The 19,925-nt window shown below is 46.3% G+C and overlaps 1 protein-coding gene across 1 annotated transcript in view; it reads left to right on the top strand.

Moving 5' to 3' along the window:
• LOC144139926 (protein 5NUC-like) overlaps window positions 1–19,925 on the top strand; it is an 81,683-nt gene that overhangs the window by 53,056 nt on the left and 8,702 nt on the right. The window contains exons 6-7 of the mRNA XM_077672151.1: window positions 2,965–3,225; window positions 17,965–18,123. Coding sequence (XP_077528277.1) covers window positions 2,965–3,225; window positions 17,965–18,123 — 420 coding nt within the window. The remainder of the gene's footprint in view (window positions 1–2,964; window positions 3,226–17,964; window positions 18,124–19,925) is intronic.

The following is a 19,925-nucleotide window of genomic DNA, read 5'->3' as shown; positions in this document are numbered from 1 at the left end:
TGATGCTATAAAGTGTCGCGCTAAGGCGCTGTCGTCGCGGTCGGTCGGTGCTCCCGCGATAACCTTCATATTGATCCCGACTGTACAAGTACCACAAGCAAGTCTTCACTGAAGCGCATAAAAAACTGCCTATTGATCAGAAAAACATGAAAGAAAGGAAACTACTCACGTAGACTAATAAGATACACATAAAAAACCGTACCTGAATTCCTCTAAGAAATGACAAGCGATTCGACACTCATGCTACATAGAAGATGTCCTTGTTCAAGACAGGATCGTTTAATCAATGGTGCAGGCGTTGTTAAAGAAGCCATTTACCCTGGTATCAGTCCGCAAATTGCATTTTCCATAGACGCCCGAAGCATTGATGGATAAAGTACCGTCTACTCTGGCGCAGCTAGCACGGGCATGAAATACGCCGAGGTCATAACGACCAGCTTAGGCTATGTTCAGACTAACGACGCAAAAGCCATATTGTGATCTATGAACGTAAAAAAGCGGCGTGTCACGCAGTTCGGTTGGCTGAGACGTGAAAGGACGTCATTCTTTAAAGTTGTTAAGACAGTGGCGGCAACAGTCTGAACCCGACCTTACACGACTTTGACCAAAAGGTTTTTGCAGTTGGCTACTAGAAACACGGGGGGCGCTGGGTAACTGCTAAGAACCATTTGCTCGCAACTTTACGTTCACTATCGATGTAGGTGTTTGGAGTACACTATCGATATAAGCTTAACTATGGATTTAGGTTTATGAAAATACCAGACAGCGAGATGAAGTTGTTACTGGTAGCTGCCTCCTACTAGCATCATCGTTAGATAGAAGCTCCATCAGTCCAATACAGAATTCCTTACGTCCCGAGAGCCGCGCCCCGGTTTCTAAAACATATACATTTAGTCGTTACCTAACCTCAACAATTTATATAAAATAAGCATAAGCTACTGTATTAAACTGTCAAGACCGATACTTCCGAATTCCCTACGTCTGAAAATGTTGCGCCTGTTCGTTATTTGTTCCTGCTGAATTTAACTAATATTTCCCTGTATTTAGTGAACAGGAAGTTGCAAGAAAAAAAGTATGAATTTTATTGCAGGTAGTACCATGTTAAAACAATATTTTGCTTATTGGTTATAAAAAGGGGCGTTATCAATCCGTGCGCTTGCCTTTAATATTTCAATAACTGTTACGAAGAGTACATGTTCAAGAAATCATCATGTGTAGAGGTAACCAGACTTATCCGACCCGAAGAAACAACGCCGAAATGCAGGAACAGTAAATCACCCTTTTATTCTGAAACAACAAGAAACCAGACAGAATGTGGAAAAACTGAGAGCAGTACACAACGGCCATGAGACAAAAACGGCAGTAAGGACACACTGCACCGCTGGCGAAGCAAAAAAAAAAACAGACCTTCCGATGAACCTCTCGGCGATGTTCGATTCCGTGGTCGAAGTCTGCGCCGCTTGCGGCCACAAAAAGCTCTTTTCAGTCGAAGCTGGCCGAAAGTGAGACAGCTGTCGATTGTGCCTTAGTGTCCTCTCCTTGCCCTCCGCGGCTAAAGTAACCGATTTTATGGTGAAACTTGGATGCTGTGCGTATGCTACATTCTTGATTCGCCCTACACATGTCATGGTAGTGCGTTCTCTGTGCGCCATCATAAGCATGCACAGGAGACATAAAAAGCATAGGGCTGACGTTATCATCTGTTTTGCCTGCTATGATTCGCGTATTATTCAATTATTCAATTATTGAGGCCGGCTCAGGGGTAGGAGGTTATCTGTGTGCTTCAAGGAACTTTATCTAGGGCGGAGAAGCCTCCGTGGACAAGGAGCATGCCAGTTGTCCTTGGGTGGGGAATCCTTTGGAAACTTGCAAACTCCGGCCATCGGCCCTCATCTCAATGTTATCTGCAGAATTGTGCTGGGTTTTCGGCTGGCAGCGGCAGATCACGGCCGAACCGTTTCGAGGAAAGAGGTAGGCCAAGGAATGCCACAGCCACAGCAGCAATACCATGTTACAGTGGCCGCACAACAGTGCCTGTAGTGAGCACGCGGAATATAACCGCGGTGTATGTTTTCACTCGGAGAACCCAAAAGTGAGTTTCCTTGGTGTCAGACGGGGTGGGTACAGTGGCAACGGGGCAAAGAACGGTAGTTATTGGTACTACGCCTGAATTATCTTCTGGGGCAGCCGCAGATGACAGCAAGGGGCCAAGGCCATGGGCAACCACCACTTCTCAAAACAGTCAAACCCTTAGATGTTTTCCTCACGTACAGACCACCCGTTTTTTCTGAGGGAGAAATGGGGAGATCTCTTTAACGGCCCCGCTCTACAATAATTCTCTCCCTAATCATTTTTACCTGCCTAACATCTACGTGCACAAGACAGATATGGTTTCCCACACTACGGGCGGTGAGCTCGTGCTACAAAAGCGCGTCGTGAGTGATGTGGTGGTAGGAGGTGCGTAGCGTGAGCTAAAAGGTGTATTGCGATGTGCAGGGGAGTAGAGAGCATTAATTTTGTTGTGTGCTCCGACAGGTGACGAAGGAATCGGTTGAAGTAGTACGTAGAGTGGGAACCATGATTGTTTAAGTAAAATAAGTAATTTTAGGAACTCCAGGATTTGTTAGTTTTGAGCATGCCGTAGGTGGCAAGTCCACAAACGCCTTACCTGTGTGAAAGAATATAATCTAGACGTTTTCAGAAGTCATAAAATTAAGACACGATGTTTTAGTACAACAGCATGTTCTGCCTTTTCCTGAAAAATTCATTGGCCGAATATTATTCGACTAAAGTGCACCGCGCGAAAGAAAACTTACAAAAGCGGGTTCAGGACAGTCGCTGAAGAGAGAACAGGTCAGCGCCTGTCCTGTATAACGCCTGTACTATGAAAACTCGTTGTATAGTGTAGCTTTCCTGCATTTTCTTGCATTTCGGGTGTCAACACTTTTTCATTCCTGTTTTCAGATGAGTGCATGCTCCAAAGCCTTCAACCGTACAAGAAAATGGTGCAGGATGCAGTGAAGAAAGTGGTTGGATCATCGAAAGTATTGCTGGAGGCAAACAACAAGCTCTGTCGCCACAAGGAATGCAATTCAGTTAACCTGATGACTGACGCTTTTCTTGATTACTATACAAACAGAGACAGCCCAGTCGAAGGAGCTTGGTCCATTGTAAATGCTGCCATTGTCAACGGAGGCATATCGCGGGACTCAATCGACCCCTCAGGTGTGTAATTTTTGTTAACTGCTGGACAAAGGGATTTTCTAACACAAAGCAGAGCCGGTTTATATTCTTAGGCTTCCTTGCACAAAGCGATTACTTGTAGAGTAAGTGGAGGCAGAAATAGGTTATCGTTCCCCGAAAGTTTGTCTGATATTCAACAACAATCGCAATGCTGTTTTTAGCGATTACTTGGACGTTGTCCTGGCACGTCCATAGCAGAATATTGCCACTGACCCACGCGCAGGTAGATTTTAGTTTGGCACAATGAACCGCGACAAAACTAATGGGTTGAAGAACACACTAGTCGCTAAAATTCTGAGTCTTGTGTGCGAACAAGAAACCAGTATGCTTAATGGCAACAATAATTACTCTCGGCTTATAACTTTAGGGTAGCGAAAAATCAACATATAACACAAGCGATTAAAGCTGTCGCATTTTAGTTGGTGTTTTTTTCTGGAGCCGTAGCTGTTAAGAAACGGTCATCGACAGCCATTATGGCGTACAAAAAGTGGGATGGACAGTTAACACAATTCCGAAAGCAGCACTTTGGTTTTATTGTTTGAAACGCCGAATTACAGCAACTCTCTGCTTAAGCCTTGCGATGGATAAGGATAGGAAGAGATTACGGGTACGGGACAAGGTGTGTTCGAGGAACGACGTGGTTTAGTTGGTTCTGATGAAGAATGGTGGCGACAAATGCGCGTAGTGTCTCCTCCGCCTCCTGTCGCTTGTTGACACTGAAGTTAACTTATTCACGGTCACTTTACCCATAAATTATCTCTCCAGCGGTGCTGCCGTTTAAAGCGAAGCTTTTATGAGAAAGGAAAAGCAGCCGGTATTGTGAACGCGCGAACTAGTAGGCATTGGTGGCAAAACCTCGGTGAAAATTGTTGCACGGCCGGGTAAGATAGGGGGGCTGGGTATATCTCTTTACGGGACCCGCGAGCGCGCAACGAGCTGCTGTGTGAGCATAGATACAGATGCCAAGGCGTTCAGGTAGGAAGGGGGTTTGCGGGAGAAATGTCAAATTCGCAATGCCACACCCCTCCACAGTAGTTTAAAGGGACTCTACAAGCTTTCGGATAAACCCTTTCACTGTTTCTTCCGCCTCTAGAAGCATCGTCGAAGCTACAGTTATCAACAGCACGGAACGGCATTGCGTGATTTTTCTCGTCATAGCATAAATATTCGTCTTCAGATTCTGCATTGCTTTGTAGCTTTTTTTCTAAAGTGGCTACCGATTGCATTTGTTTCTTCAACAAACAGGGAGCGGCCGATAGCCGCCACATTGCTGTAATGACGGTATTCAAGCGCTCAAAGAACGCCAAGACTCGGGAAAGAGAGAAAACCTTTTCGGCAAGTTTGAAGTTACCTGATGCGCATAGAGGGGTAATTAATGGCTGAGGTACTTTGTGAACCCCTATTTTAAGTATTGGTTGTGTTTGTTGACTGCTTTCTGAAAGTGTTCAGGACTTTAGAAAAAAAAGTTGCAAACAGTGTAGCAGCACCCTTTTAAAACTCAGGGACATGCCGGAATCATACTCCCAAGGAGCAGGTACATAACGATCAGCGATGTTGCAAGCAGGAACGGGCACAAAAAGAGCCTTAACCAACCATAGTAAACACTAGCGGTGCGTTACAACTTCGCTGGTGAACAATCGGCACAGAGCGCACGCCGAATTTTATTTTAAAACCAAAGCTTTATTTTCCTCTCTTAATGCTTTATGAGGGGATAATGTTGCGGTTCTCCTTGGCCGAATTAGTCGCTCGTGCCCGGCGGCCTATATTCGCACCCTACATTCGCCTCTTTTTTTTGCGTTTGATGAGGCAAATCGAACAACTAAATAAACGTGTTGGTAGGCTAAACCGACATAAATGATACCAAAACAACCTAAATTTTGCCAAGAAAGTGTATATTTGACTGAAGATAACAGGCTGACGAAGAGAAATTTCTTGCGTCTTACAACAAAAATGAGAACGGCTAGGGCTTGGACGCAGGCTGTTGGCGTGAGAAACCGAGGATCTACCCCTATGCCACGGAAGCTGAACAGCGAAGCCGGTTTAGGAGTTGCTCCAGAGAAATGAAAATTTTCCCCAGATAACTAAAGGATGGCGATAAGGGGGGGTCCCTTGGCGGGTAGGGTCTCTATTCTAGACTCTCTGAATTCGCCATATTTTTTGTGTGTAGGTAATACGTAAGCAAACAGTGACATGTGCACGTATACCTCTGACGACCGTGTATTTTGATGCTTAGCTTGCAGAGATAGCTTTCAAGCTGTGAAATACAGTAAAAGCTCGTTAACTCGAACTCGAAGGGGACCATTAAATCGTTCGAATTAAGCAAGATTGCAATTAGCGGCGGCAGCTAGAATGAAGGACATCGCCCCACACTACAGTGGCGGAACACAAACAAGCCACTTATAAACTCGTTATCGCAAATTAGGCAGTACTACACATTTGTGGCAGGTGATTTCGTAAATTCTGTTCGTAGTGCTCGAACAGCGAACGAAATTAGTTGATCAGTCAGTTGTTTTTCTGTTTCGTTTGCATCTCTAGTAAATTTGGTTTGGTTTGGATTTGAAACAAATTGTAGTAAAGCCGGCTTATATCGAACAGCGCGAGGATTGTAGAATAGTTAAATATAGCAAAAATTCGATATAGAAAGTAAAGAAAAAAAAACCTTACATTAGAACACTCCTGCCGACGGAGTCACGAGCTAACGCTGAGCTGTTACAACCCTACAGTTCAGTATTGATACATTTTCTCGGACAAAAATTGTCATTTATTGGAGCGGAAGAACTGCGGGAGTGTAGCCTGGTTCTTGAAGCGCAACGCGTTGCTGGTGACTGCTTGCTCTACGGTATCTGAACAGTCGACAAGCACAAGACCGCGGCCTTCAATGGCACTGCAGTACCGCCGTAGCAGGGCCACGACAGCGACGGCTTCGCTCGTGCTCGGAAGTGGTGCGGAGTCTTCGGCGTGTTCGACAGTGTAGAGAGAGAGAGAGAGAGAGAGAGAAACTTTTATTCTGTTGAGCCCCTTGCCCCTTGCGGGAGGCCCACAAGCCAAAACGTTGGAGTCTCAGCGGTGGGCCTCAGCCGGTGCCTATGTTGCTAAGCTCCCTCACATCAGCGACCCGTGTGAGAGCAGCCAAGTCCCCCCGGTCCCGCACGCCCCGACACCCCGGTGCCCTTGTGAGGGCGGGCCTCCGGTGCCGGCGCGTCCAGAGCCAGGCGGACCAGCCGCAGTTGGATCTCCGGGTCGTTGCTGCGCAGAGCTGTCTCCCAGTCGGGATGACTCTTGATGAAAGTCGGTAGTGGCTTCGGGCAAGCCCAGATTATGTGTGGGAGTGTGGCTTTATCAATCTTGCATCTTGGACATTGGTCCGTATTAGTGTCTGGGTATATGCGGCTGAAGATTTTGGGGTAACGGTACGTATTCGTTTGTATAAGTCTGAGGGTGGTAGTTTGTTTTCGGGTAAACTGGCGTGGAGACAAGCATGGATACAAGCGAATAACGGGTAACTCAGCAAACCGAGCAAGTGCGGGCAGCGAGTGGCGCGAACTTGAAGTTCGGTGACACCGCTGAACGCAGCGTCCATTGTGGCGCTTTCGGCGCCAACGGCATGCATGCGTGGAGCTGGTCTGCTGGTCTGTGGAGACACCGCTCGAGCTCACGCGGGAGTCGCAAGCCACACCCCTGCCCCACTGCGCGCCGATGTATGACAGCGAAAAATCCGACGCGGGGGAGTTCAATAAATTCGTCGTGGGAAACATCGCTTTGATATAAAGAGTTTAAAATGCATGTATTTTTCTCAGAATTACACGGGTTTCATACAGGCCATAATTCAATACATCCGTGTTTGAAATACGCAGGCTTTACTGTAATCCCTCTGAGCCGACTTCTTCAAGGAGTGGTGGAAACCAGGGGATCCCAATTCGAATTAACTGTTCGAATACCGACGCGTTCGAAATATCAAGAGTTTACCCGCATCGAAATATGAATGGATGTGCCGGAGCCAAGGCTTCAGTTTGAATAACCGAGTTTAAATTAACGAACTTTTACGGTGTTGCGTATAAAAATATTGCAACACTTCCAACAAAGCCTAAAAACCAAAATGGCAGCTGAGGCTGACAAAAAAAACACATCTTTTAAGGTTAAAGTTGACGTCTACAGCACAAGGTGATCAAGTAACGTTGATCCAAACGCAATAGAAAGGTGTGTATCAAGTAAAGAACATCACTCTAATGAATGCTGGGCCGAAACGCGTAGCGAGTCACGAATCCCGACTACGTTTTCGGAAAACACGCACACACACACCAAATATATTATCGTGAGATACGTACACAGCGGAATGGACACTTAAGCACACGCACAGAGTAGACGCAGAAACGCACCCAGGGGCGGGCGAGAGTGGACACAGTTAAAAAGCACTTGCGACGGCCGTAGAGGCGAGACCGTCGTGCAGTGATGAAACGCAGGGCTACTTCTCGGTAGTGGACGATGAGTAGGGACGGGCAATGGAGGAGCTTACAGTTGTTACTTGAAGAAGCGTTGCACCACTGGCCGGGGAAGTGATGGTGACCGATGGCTAGCGGCGGGCGTGAAGAGCTTAGGCCTGGTCCACAGCGAGGCATCGCTGCTCGCGCTCCCCGCCACCGGAACCCCGATCACTCCAACGCGCTCAACAGCTTCTTGTCGTCTCATCGTTGGCCGTCGTCTCGTTGACAGCCCAGGCAATGGCTCGGGCGTGAAAGCCGGCAATGGTCCTCGGGCCTACACCACGAAGGTGGCCGTCTTGCTGCCTCCGAGACCGAACAGCTTCTCCCTCTTAATGCTCAGACTTGCGTCTTTCGTTCGGTACACCCGTAAAATTCAGTAGATTGGCCTCTCCTTGACTTGGGGCAGTGACATCTGATCACAATCACCTTCTCTTTCTCCCGTGTTCATTTATCACTTGCAATCGCTTCTAGTAACATATTTGTGCTGTATGCTTCAATATCAACTTACAAGATGTTTGTTGCGTTATAGCTGTTTGTTGAGTTTGCTGTCGACGCCGCCACGCTGCGTATGTTGCTAAGTTACGACTTTCCGGCGTGACCACCAAAAAGACGGCCGTCGACATCGATTTTATGGTGTGGTAAGGCCACAGCAACGCTACGCCTGATATTGGCAGAGCGCAATTTCGCCGCCGATTAACTTATTTGCGGCGTGCTAGATCTCAACCAATACAGAAATAAATAATAGCGTTTCCTGTGTTTTTTCCTCTTAAATCGATTACGTCACCCTCCAGCTTACTAGGAACCGCGTGGGCAAGTGCAATGAGTTGGGTTCTTAGTAATGGAGAGGCATGTACTGCCCTCTTGTGTTCCTTTCATGCAAAACCAAAAACTGCTATTTTGTTGCCGCTCGTAGAAACAAAATACGGGACGTTCTTTTTACGCGCTGTTATTGCTGACTTGCAAACACCCAAAATAGCTATTTGTCTCCCTAGAAAACACTTTTAAACCATGCCTCGCGCCAAGCTGCGCTTGTTTCAAATTCACTGGGACTTCCCGGCGCTGAAGTCGCTTGAATTTTTTGCCTTTTTTCACGGTTATAAAAACGGCCATTTGACAGCAGTAACAAAAAGTGGGACATGAGTTTGATTCCCGGCCTGGCGGCGGCTTTTTAATAGAGATGAAAAGCGAAAACGCCCGTGCGTTCGAGATTTTGGCGCCAGTTAAAGATGATCAGGGGTTCAAAATGAATCCGGAGCCCTCCACTAGGCGCGTCTCATCACGTGTGTAGCACCAGCGTGTTAAACATTATAATCAATAAGTTACAACAAATAACGTGACTTTAAGCAGACTAGAGTTGGCAATGTGTGACGTATATGATCCGGACAACCATTTATATTACGTCAGGCAACCACAGAGAAGGCGTGGCCTGCCAGCCATGTGAATGCTGACTAGGAAAACCAGTCCGACGTTGCCATGTCTGGTGCATTTCGTATAGTTTTTTGAGTGTCCGTCGAAACTTATGCGCCTTCAATAGTGAGAAAAACGTTCAACTTTAGAACTACTCCGAGTAAAACCCTTGAAAAGTCAATGAAAGCACACACAGCCACTTTGTCAGCCGGAGGGCCGTAACAAAACTGAAAAGCTATCAGACAAAGCCTACGGGGACTTCAAAAGTTCGCGGACAATTCAGGCAGTGGATACTAGGTTCTCCTTGCTTGCAGCTCCGATGGCGGCGAGGAGCATTCTGGAGTTCAGATAAAACAACAGAATTTCATACAATATTACTGCTGCGGAAAAAAGCGGTGCACAATGGTCCATAGTTCCAGGGAACCCGCGCCGATGACGACGAAGCACTGGGTGGCAGTGATGCAGCTAGAGCTGTCATGGCGGCATTGTAAATAGATTCATTTTTATTGTACATACATTGCTTCACCACTAATAATCGCTCCTCTTACTAGTCCTGTGGACACATAACATATTTGGGGGAGCAGGCGGAGGGAGGGAGTGCGGTATTCATCCCCATACTGGTTGCCCACCTTCGCCCCCTTTCGGCTCCTGAAGAGATCACCTCAAAGCTCTTGGATCGCGTCGGCCGCCCCAGCCACGATGAACCATGGACGCGCCCATCCCCGTGTCCCCAGGCAATTACCCGTACAAACCAGATGAGACGTTATCACCCGCGACCTGACAAGACCACGACGCCGTTCCCCTACGCTGTTCCGGCGTGTGTCCAGGCTTCCGACATTCCTTCATTGCGTCGGCGGGCACAGCTGTTCGTGACCAACGTTCATCAAACTCAACATCATCCTTGGCGGAAAAAACTTCAGTGTATATTCCCATCTCATCGCATAATTGTTGCACCCAGACAAGTACTGTAATGCCGACTGGGGCGGTCGCCTTGGACGAGGGGAAAATGTTACGGAAAGAAGCAGTGGACGCTGGCACATACCTCCAGGGTACCCACGCCGACTGCGACGAAGGAACCTCATTGTAAATTTATTGCTTCTCCACTAGCCATCGCTCCTCTTATTAGTCCTGTCAACGCGTAACAATATACCTGGAAAAAAAACTGGCGCTATTGTGAACGCTAACTCCGACCGGGCGCTTGCGCTTCGATGGGAACGATCAGTTACTCAGTATATCAGTTGCGAAATTCCCCATAGACCACATATATCAAAAGCCAGTCTCCTGACGGCCCCCTTGTGTTGGGGCGAACAGAAGGAAGCATGGAGAAAGTTGACTAACGGGTCGTCTTCCGGCATTAAATTGAAGTATTACTCAAGGGCTTCTGGCCGCATGCGTAAGTCATTAAAAGGTACGCTGTGGAAACATAAATCAATGTTACCTCATTCTTTTTTTTTTACTTTGTAAAGCAAGCTTAATTTTATGAAGCTCTGGTATTGGGCAAATGTTCACCAAAGTCACGTTCTTATGCCCTAGGTGCCGCGCGAGTACACTTGCCCTATAGCTCCGTGTAAGCAGGGGGTCCCGCACCGCATTTCGAAGCGGAGTTTTCCAACTGGTATATATTGAAGAACTTTGGGGAACGATGGTAGAAGGAGGACAGGATTGCATGGGATCAGAACGCTGCTGCGCCTGCGCATATTCCATTTTTTCAGCGAAAAACATGCATTGCGCAGTTGGCGCTTTAAAAATTACACTGCGCACAAGAGAGTTATTTCGTAATAGCAGTGCTGAACAAAACGAAATGGCTCGTTAAGGTAAACGCGCAAGTTGCCTTTTTCTGCGATAAAACATGTATTGCGCCGTTAGCACTTTATAAATTACACTGAGCAAAACAGAGGTATTTCCTAAAAACAGTGCTCAACAAAATAAAATGGCGCGTTTAGGTAAAAAACGAACGCGAAACTATGGTGGTTTGCGGAGCACGTCAGCCATTTCCTGCCGATTACATCGGCACCAGGACTTCCTAAAACTCGATTTGCGAATGTCTCGGCACCGGTTGCTGTTATTATTAAGATTTTCTTGCTAAAACATAAGCGTTTTTACATTTAAAGAAGTTATTTTAGCCTGTCCTTAGGACGTTCACCTAGCTCGCGGCAAACTGATCGGCAATTCGCCTAGCTGTGCTTCTGCCATCCGCCAGTCCGGCAAGTCTACACCGTAAGAATGCCGTTCGCAATAAATGCTTTGCCGTCCCAAGCAAATGGAAATTTTCCTAAGCCGCGATCGACTAGAACGGTCTGCCGCACGAGCGACCCTGCAACACATATTCGAAGCTCAATTCACCGCATATAGTACCGTAATTTGGGTTTTCATAGTCGTTGTGCTGGCAATGAATTGATTGCAACCCACCACACTCGTAAGTTTGGTTATAGAACATATTTACTCAGGGCGACAACAGCGCACATGCGACACTGAGTTAAAATTCAAACGCATTTCCGAACCAATTTTCCCAACGTACCCGCAACACAGGCTTGCAAGCCACGACGAAAACGAAACTGACTGCAAGATTCATTCCATAGTACATTTCGCAAGCCATAGTGTCAATCCGAAACCGCTTTTTCCCATTACGTCCTTCGCGGCGGACGATCGCTGCGCTAGATTCCTCTTTAGGTACTATTATAAGAAACTCGATTGACCAACCGAATTATGGCACGTTGGTATCCGCAGCAACAACAGCAACGGCAGCAGCAACCGTAGCAGTTTCCCTCCTCGGCGCCCATACGCTTAAAAAGCACATGAACACGCGCCAGAATAATGGCTTAAAATCCTTTCTTTGACGATTAGGACACCCATGCGAAAAAGATGTGCAAGGCTCAACAGGAACGTCTTCGATGACGGTAAAACCCAGCGGAAACTACTAAGGTATCCTGGGTATCTTTGCTCGAATACGTGAGTGAAGGCCACAACGCCTGGCGCCAATAAAAGACCAGGAGCGTCGTTACAACTATGTCCATAAGGAACGATCGAACAAAATTACCCCACCTTCCCGTCAGGGGAACCCTGTGGAGATGCGACGCATCTTGGGGTTTCACTTGGTGTTTCCGTGGGGTTGATTCTCTAATTGCGTGAAACATGTGAGGAACGCGTATGATGTATCCTTTATTTCTTTGCCTGGTGCTGGTACGACCGCGGCTATGACGCAACGTGGCGCGGCTATGACGCAACACAATACAACACAATTCACTTTCATCCAATCCAATCCAAATCCAATCCAATCCAATCCAAGCCAAGCCAATCCAAGCCAACCCAATCGAATCCAATCTAATGCCCCTCGCGAGAGAGTGTTCGCTATCGGAGAGGAGAGGGGGTGAGCGGCGGAGAGCGCAGCTCGCGCGGCAAGGAGAATGGGGGAGGGGTGTGGACGGACAACAACAACGCCGTATGGAGGGACAAAGGCGAGTGAATTAGATGCAGTCGCATCTAAAAATATGACACACGCTTTTGTCTCAGCGCAGTTTTTACGCCGTGACATTAGTTAACTGGTGGTTCCTTGGCATCAATGTGCCGCTCGGAACACTGAGTGCAGGGACGTTACAAACATCACTATTATTACAGACAGTGTAGTTTAACCTAACCTCTATTGCCACATGCGCAGCGGTCCGTGAATAATTTATTACTTGGTACAATCGGTGCGCATTTTTGCTAAAGAAGAAGTCTACAGTAAGCTCTCAAAACCTATGAATTATTCAAACTCAGCTATTTCTCAATGCATGATGGAGGCTTAGAGCGTTCAACGCCTGAAGCTTGAAATTACAGCCAGATGGGAGTTTACATCTGCAAGATATTTGTTAATTTCACCCCAAATCAGTACACTATTTCGAATACCCGTATAGAGTCAGTGCTGTCATTTAAGTATCTGGGTATATTTCTTAGTTCGAACTTGACCTGGAACACTCATATAGAATACCTAACAGGTAAAGCTTTTAAAAAACTGGGCCTTCTAAAACGACGCTTACACCTTGCAAACTCCGAAACTAAACTGCACGCATACTGTTCTTTAATTCGTCCTTCGTTAGAGTACGCTTCTATTATATGGCACCCGCACCAGGAATATCTAACAGCCTTACTCGAGTCAGTACAGAACAAGGCTGCTCGGTTTATTCTTTCATCATATTCCCGCTATACCAGTGTTTCGGCAATAAAAGCGTCCCTCAAACTTCCGCCTCTCGCAATTCGAAGAAAATACTGTCGCTTATCATTTTTTCATGCTCTTTATCACAACGGTTTATTGCCTTCAAGCAGTCATGTTCATCCAGCAACTTACGTATCAGCACGCATCGATCATGCGCATAAAGTCAGGCCCATATTCGCGAAAACTAATAAATACCAAAATTCACCATTACCGCTTAGTATTGCCGAGTGGAATCTGTTGCCTGCCAGTGTGGCAAACCTAACCGAGCTGTCCTCGTTCCAGAGTGCTCTGTTAGCGTTTTTAGAAAATGAACATCCGTTATAGTTCTGTATCCATATTCTCTTGTACTATTCTGTTGTACTTTTCTCTCGTACGCCATTTATGTTTTGTACTGGCTTTTCACCCTGCAATCATTTGACACATGTGACTTGTATGCAATTTTTTGGTTGATGTGTAATCCCCCCCTATGTAATGCCTTTTCGGCCCTTAGGGTATCTCAATAAATAAAAAAAATAAAATAAAAAAACTTTTAAGGTCTGATAAATTTTATTTCGCCTCTTTACCAGTCGGTGTTGCTACTGTTCAGTCTTCGTTGGAATGCGGCATTCTTTCCATTTCGTTTTTCGAACGTCCAGTGCTCTTTTTCTTTATCAGACCATTTTATTTTAATTCGTTCTAAAAGCTTCCATTTTATTAGTAGGGTGTCCTGGCGGCACTACAATTGGCACAGTCGACAGAAAGATGTAACTCCGCATGTGCAACACAGCCGAGAGCATGCTCTGATCTTATTAAAGATAACGGATGAAGAAGTCACCAAGGTCTCCTCCAAATGAAATCATAGGAGTGCTACACGTTCAAGGGAATTTCTTGGAGCTTTCTGTCACACAGTCAATAACATTCGCGCACGATGGGGACACAAGAGTACAGTGACGGAAAACCTAAACGGGAACGCAAAAAATATGAACCAAAACACACAAATAGCGCAATTTCTTTCTGCGCAAGTTAAGTTGACGCCTGACTTATTACAGCCAAAAAAATTGGTAAATAGGGCTTTCCAAATAGAACAATAGCGATTATGGGATCTCCGCGAAAATATTTTTTTAATGTTGCGCGTTCTGATTCATATTATTGCATTCGCATTTCATTTGGCCCTGACTGTACTAAGTCCACAGCACATCAGAAGCATTACATGCTTTACTACTTTCAGTCAAAATACTAAGATGACTGGGACCTGTTATCAGACACAGGACGGACTCGTGTCTTCTGACCCGCCGCGGTGGCTCAGTGGCTAAGGCGTTGCGCTGCTGAGCACAAGGTCGCGGGTTCGATTCCCAGCCGCGGCGGCCGCTTTTGTGATGGAGGCGAAAAGCAAAAACGCCCGTGTGTACGAGATTTCGGCGCACGTTAAAGATCCCCAGGTGGTCAAAATTAATCTGGAGCCCTCCACTACGGCGCGCCTCATCGCCTGCGTTGCGTCGGCGCGTTAAACCCCTACAATCAATCAATCAATCAATCAACTCGTGTCTTCTGTACTTTTCTAATTCGTTCATATGCCAACACTTCAACATAAAATTAGTTACGAGTTCCGTAAAGCTTAGCACCTGATAAAGTAGCCTCCCGGGTTCTCAAACAGCAAGACAAAGTGCACAAGCGCACCATCAAGAGCAATGTACGGAACCAACAGATTGTTCGCAACTTCAACTACTTGTCTATACGACATGAATATTTAGGTTATTCAAAACTTGCCTATAACTTACTTTTAGGCAGGAAATATTTACAAAACCTAACAAGACTGGCTGTAGGATAAGTTGGTCCAGGATAAGGTGAATTCGACATTCGCCATCTGTCTCGTGTCTACTTGTTGCTCTCTCTTTCGAAGAATTTAAACAGGCGAAAGACACGTTTCTTCTGCAATTTGGTATGCAGCCAGAGTGGCGCCCCAGGCCCTTTATCTTCCGAATGCGTCTTCATTGGAAGGGGAGGTTTTCTTGGGGTGTTGTGCTTTTGTTATTTAAATTTGACTGTGATATCCATTTTGAACAAATTTCCCCGCAGTATTTTTCCGCACCATATTAACGTCAGGCAAAATCTCGCCTTGGACTATGTCACCATAGTATCGTTCATTTTACTTCTTGAAATATTGTCCACCTTTTGTGCACAACATCAGTAGGCTCTGGGAATTTTTTAAACTCAGAACAGTTATTCTCAATTGCTTGCTTCAAAACTTTTAGTACCATCAATTGCATGAAAAGGTTGTTTCACCAACAACCTCCAGTCATTTATCCTATGTTGCACCACTTCCAGAAAAGTATATTTACTCCCTTCCGGACGTTCCGTTTTAATTTATTCAGGTCACATACGATATTCCTACTGAACCACAGCCTTGCACACATCACGTTCACTTGAAATCGTCATGCGTTTTTGAATATTTTGCGTCATTGGGGGTAAACGCTTAATTTTTTGTTTGGAAGACCGGTGCTTACTTCACTATCAGACACGCAATGCCTTTTGTTGTGGCTTTGAGCGCTCTACTTTTATCACCATTGAACACGCCGCCCTCCCTCATAGATTTCAATGATTCCTATCTTCTGTCGGTACGCATCTCGTTTCCAAACTTTTACGCCATCGTATGGGCTTAATACTACGTCATTCGCAAAACATAAAGTGCACAAACAGATAGCAAAAAAAGGAGCAGCAACCCTTAGTTGGATCCCAAAAACAAAAATCATGCACCCCTCCGTCTAACGACGACGATGGTTGCATGCGAAGATTTCTCGTGATGAATTCTTTGGTTGGCATATCCCGCACTGCGCGTATGATCTACTCTGGAGGTACGCACCACTTTTCTACAATACCCACACCAACATTCGGGTGTGCACTCCGTAGGCATAGAGTTTGGGTTTCGGGTGCACGGCGCGAATCGGTACCAGCTGCTGGCATTCGCTTCGACCGTGTCGAAATGGAGCAGTCACCCGCCGCGGTGGTTCAGTGGCTAAGGCGTTGTGCTGCTGAGCACGAGGTTGCGGGTTCGATTCCCGGCCGCGGCGGCCGCTTTTCTGATGGAGGAGAAATGCGAAAACGCCCGTGTGTACGAGATTTCGGCACACGTTAATCCGCAGCCCTCCACTACGGCGCGCCTCATCGCCTTTCTTGCGTCGGCGCGTTAAACCCTACAGACAGAGAAATGGAGCAGTCAGATTGGCGCCCGTTCACTATGCGAGGGAGCCGGGCTATATTGTGACGACGGAAAGAGTTTTTTGTTTCACTTCACCCGCGCTCATTCATCATCATCAGAGGAGGAGGTTGGCTTTCGTGCCGGGCGTACTGGCCTACAAGGGCATTAGTGAGGAAAATAAAGCTTCACTTTAAAAACCTTTCATTCAGGAGCCAAAGTAACACCGATCTGCTAATGAGAGCTTCGTGGGTTTTGTGCGTGCATTTATGCAAGGTACAGCGTTTTAGAGATTCTACAAACTGGTGTTTATTTCCTGGTGTTTATTTCTAAGAAATTCCTCCACTCGATCCATGCGAAGCAACTGCCGTTCAGCATCATGGTGGTAACGATAAACAGATAACGCAGCAACCGGCATGGCTTGCGCGGCGATATTCAATATATACCTGTGCGTACGATGCCGCATCACATCATGGTCAGCCGCCGGGTGTTTTTTTTCTGTGTTTGAGAGAGGTCTATAGTACCTCTAGCCACGTTCGAAACTATTGCGTCCGCTGATGCAGCAGCTCAATGGTGCATCGCCTTTCAATGATGGAACGATATTAAATATTGCTTACTAATATTTATTGCTAATGGATTAGTTACCCTGGGAGATGATAACCTGGCGTCCATGGTCGAGAATCTGGAACACAGACTGGCACACGAAACGAAGAATTAAAAAGTAATTTAATCAAAAGAGAAAGTTGAGTGTATTCTGGCATGGATGGAATATGGTTAGTAGATTGTGTGTCGAAAGCGAATTCGTCTTGATTATTTTATTTTATTTGACGCAGTACTGGTGCTGTGTGGTGAAAAACGTTGTTCTTTTTGAACTTAACACATGTTAGCTTAGAAAACTGATCATGTGGTTTTAAATTTTGGCAGTATACATCGAAGCAACTTAGAGCTCTAGAATATTCATTTTGTCAACAGCTGTCATTGGCCCTTCCGTACGCAAATACATAAGTGGGCGTCTTTGTGTCATCCGGCCTTCTTCTTTGATGTACCCAACGTCAGACACTTCCAGACGCCGCAAGATTCTCGTACGCATATTTTTCACCAGGTTTATTAAAAGCGAAGAAGCAAGGGGCCGGTATCTTCAGAGACGCAATAATACTGAACCTGCATTGCAAATCTAATTCGTTCGGGTAGAGCATTGCGACGCCAGCGATTCAACTTCAACAGTTTATCAAGTATGCATATCCGAGGAAGATGCAAGGCATAACACACTGCATGTTCCAACTAGACTTCCATCACCCCTAATACGTTTATATCAAGTGGAATGTTTGGTGATTTTGAGGTAACTTGGCTGTAGTTTATTGTTATTAAAATCGTAGACAATAACACACACAAGTTTGCGATGCTGGTGGTTTTGTTTTTCAAGTTGATAAGCAATTGTAATCTGAAGGTACAAAATCCTCTTTTTTCAGAGAATGTTACCTTGGGTGACTTGCTTAAAGCCATGCCGTACGACAGTGACTTAGTCGTTATGAACATGACTGGACGACATCTGCGAGCCATGTTTGAGTACAGCGTGAACAATTTTACTTGGGAGCCAGACCTTGATGGAAAGTTTCTGCAAGTCTCAGGTGAGCCGGATTTCTTTCTGCCGTAGTGGAGATGATGTAAAAAATTCTTCACGGAGTTGCCAAAATATTGAAACTACACAGGGAAGAACGAAGTGTCAGAAATTGAGATTGCATTTGTACAACTGACAAATTTCAATTGCCAGGGTCCAGTACCTAAGGTTTCTGGCGAAGCGTTTTATACCATGTGCCAGGAGGGCTGTGGATGGTTGTCCCCTTTTGGCATTCTGAAGTTTGCGTATGCAGACGTAAATAAACGCATTTACTTGTATATACACCACTTTCCACTCATATTGATCAAATTACCATGCAAGTACAATGCTGATAGTGGTGTGCAAAAGCAGGCAAATAGGGCAGATTTATTGCAAGTCAGTACAAACGCGGTAACATGTACTCGTAACTGCATGTACTTACGCGTTTGTACCCATTTGGTTTGAATTGCAAATGAAGGTATTTGGAAGTTCAAGTGCCGAGTGTTATACTTACGAGTTTTTATTGGCGAGTGTACCCACTTGAGCCACAGTTCGGGGACAGCCATAATTATCAATAAATACCATCACGTTAAATATGTGCTCACGACTCACGAGACCAATTCGCAGAAACGTCGCAAAGGCGTCGCTCCTATTATTCAATGAAAGCTTCTAACATGCGGTGCGGCGAGATGCTGGCGCTCCCTCCTTTCCCGGTTTGATGATGGCATCATCGGGCCTGTTCGATTTGCGAGCGTTCTGACAGCTCGCGGGCTGCCAGAAGCTTGCTCTCGTGCAGGAAGTTGCGTCATGATTACGTTGTTCAAGCGTATCTGTATACACCGGAAGCCAGGACCGAGAAATCCAAGCTGCGACGAGCGCTGCGGAGCAACGTTTTTTTTCGTCGTATGCTACAGTTTCAGCGGCAAAATGTTGGACGACGCAAGAGGTGCGCTCGATGCTCTCCCCGACGCGTTATTTGAAGACCGTCGTTATCTTGAAGATGAAGAGTACGATTGCGAAGCCTCGCGATGGTCCAGCGGGAAGAACGACACCGCATACCCCTCTACGTGGAGAACGTTGTGCCGACCTACCTGTAGTTCGAGTTCGGGAGACTGTTTCGCCTGTCGCGGCGTACAGTGGCAGCCCTGGTCGCCGAATTTCGACACTCCGAATTCTAACCCGAAGGCCTGCGAGGACGCCCGAAATGACTGCCCAGAAGACCGTTCTGATTGCCCTGTCGTACATCGGTACACAGTGTACTATGTACATGATCGCGAATTCGACGTGAGCCAGTCATTTATTCACGCCGCAGTCTACCGAGGCATCTGATTGGTTTATTTCTATCAGCGACATATTCTGGCCCGACTGAGCAGTATTGGAGCTAAACAAGCGGCGTTCCACACTCGTTCGTTGAGGAAGCGGAGGACTGCTAGACATGATTGGCGCGATTTGAGGGTGCCGCATTTCTAGACCCTCGGAGTTCGAAGGGATTTACTACAATCGGAAGAAGTTGCAAACCATCGTACTCCAGGGGATCTACAATGCGGCCATGGTGTTCATCGACGTGATCGCCGGCTTTCATGGCAGCGCCCACGACGCAGAGTTCTGCGGGAGGGCATTTTTCATTTCCGGAGGAATAAAAAAACTTTCATTCATGACGCGCGGACAACCAATGTACTCGCTTGGAACCCCTTACATGAAGTGATAAACACAGACATGCCTTCATCTAGAATTGCAACGCCATCCTCGCCCACAGGCTGAAATAGGCCCTCCATGTCTGCCAGAGGATGAACCGCAAATGACCGTTTAAAAGCGAATCATATGTCATTTCAC

Source organism: Haemaphysalis longicornis, unplaced genomic scaffold (assembly GCF_048455015.1).
Source record: "Haemaphysalis longicornis isolate Haplotype H1 unplaced genomic scaffold, Haemaphysalis longicornis Haplotype H1 scaffold_5, whole genome shotgun sequence".
NCBI lineage: Eukaryota > Metazoa > Arthropoda > Arachnida > Ixodida > Ixodidae > Haemaphysalis > Haemaphysalis longicornis.
This window is presented reverse-complemented; position numbering and strand designations above follow the sequence as displayed.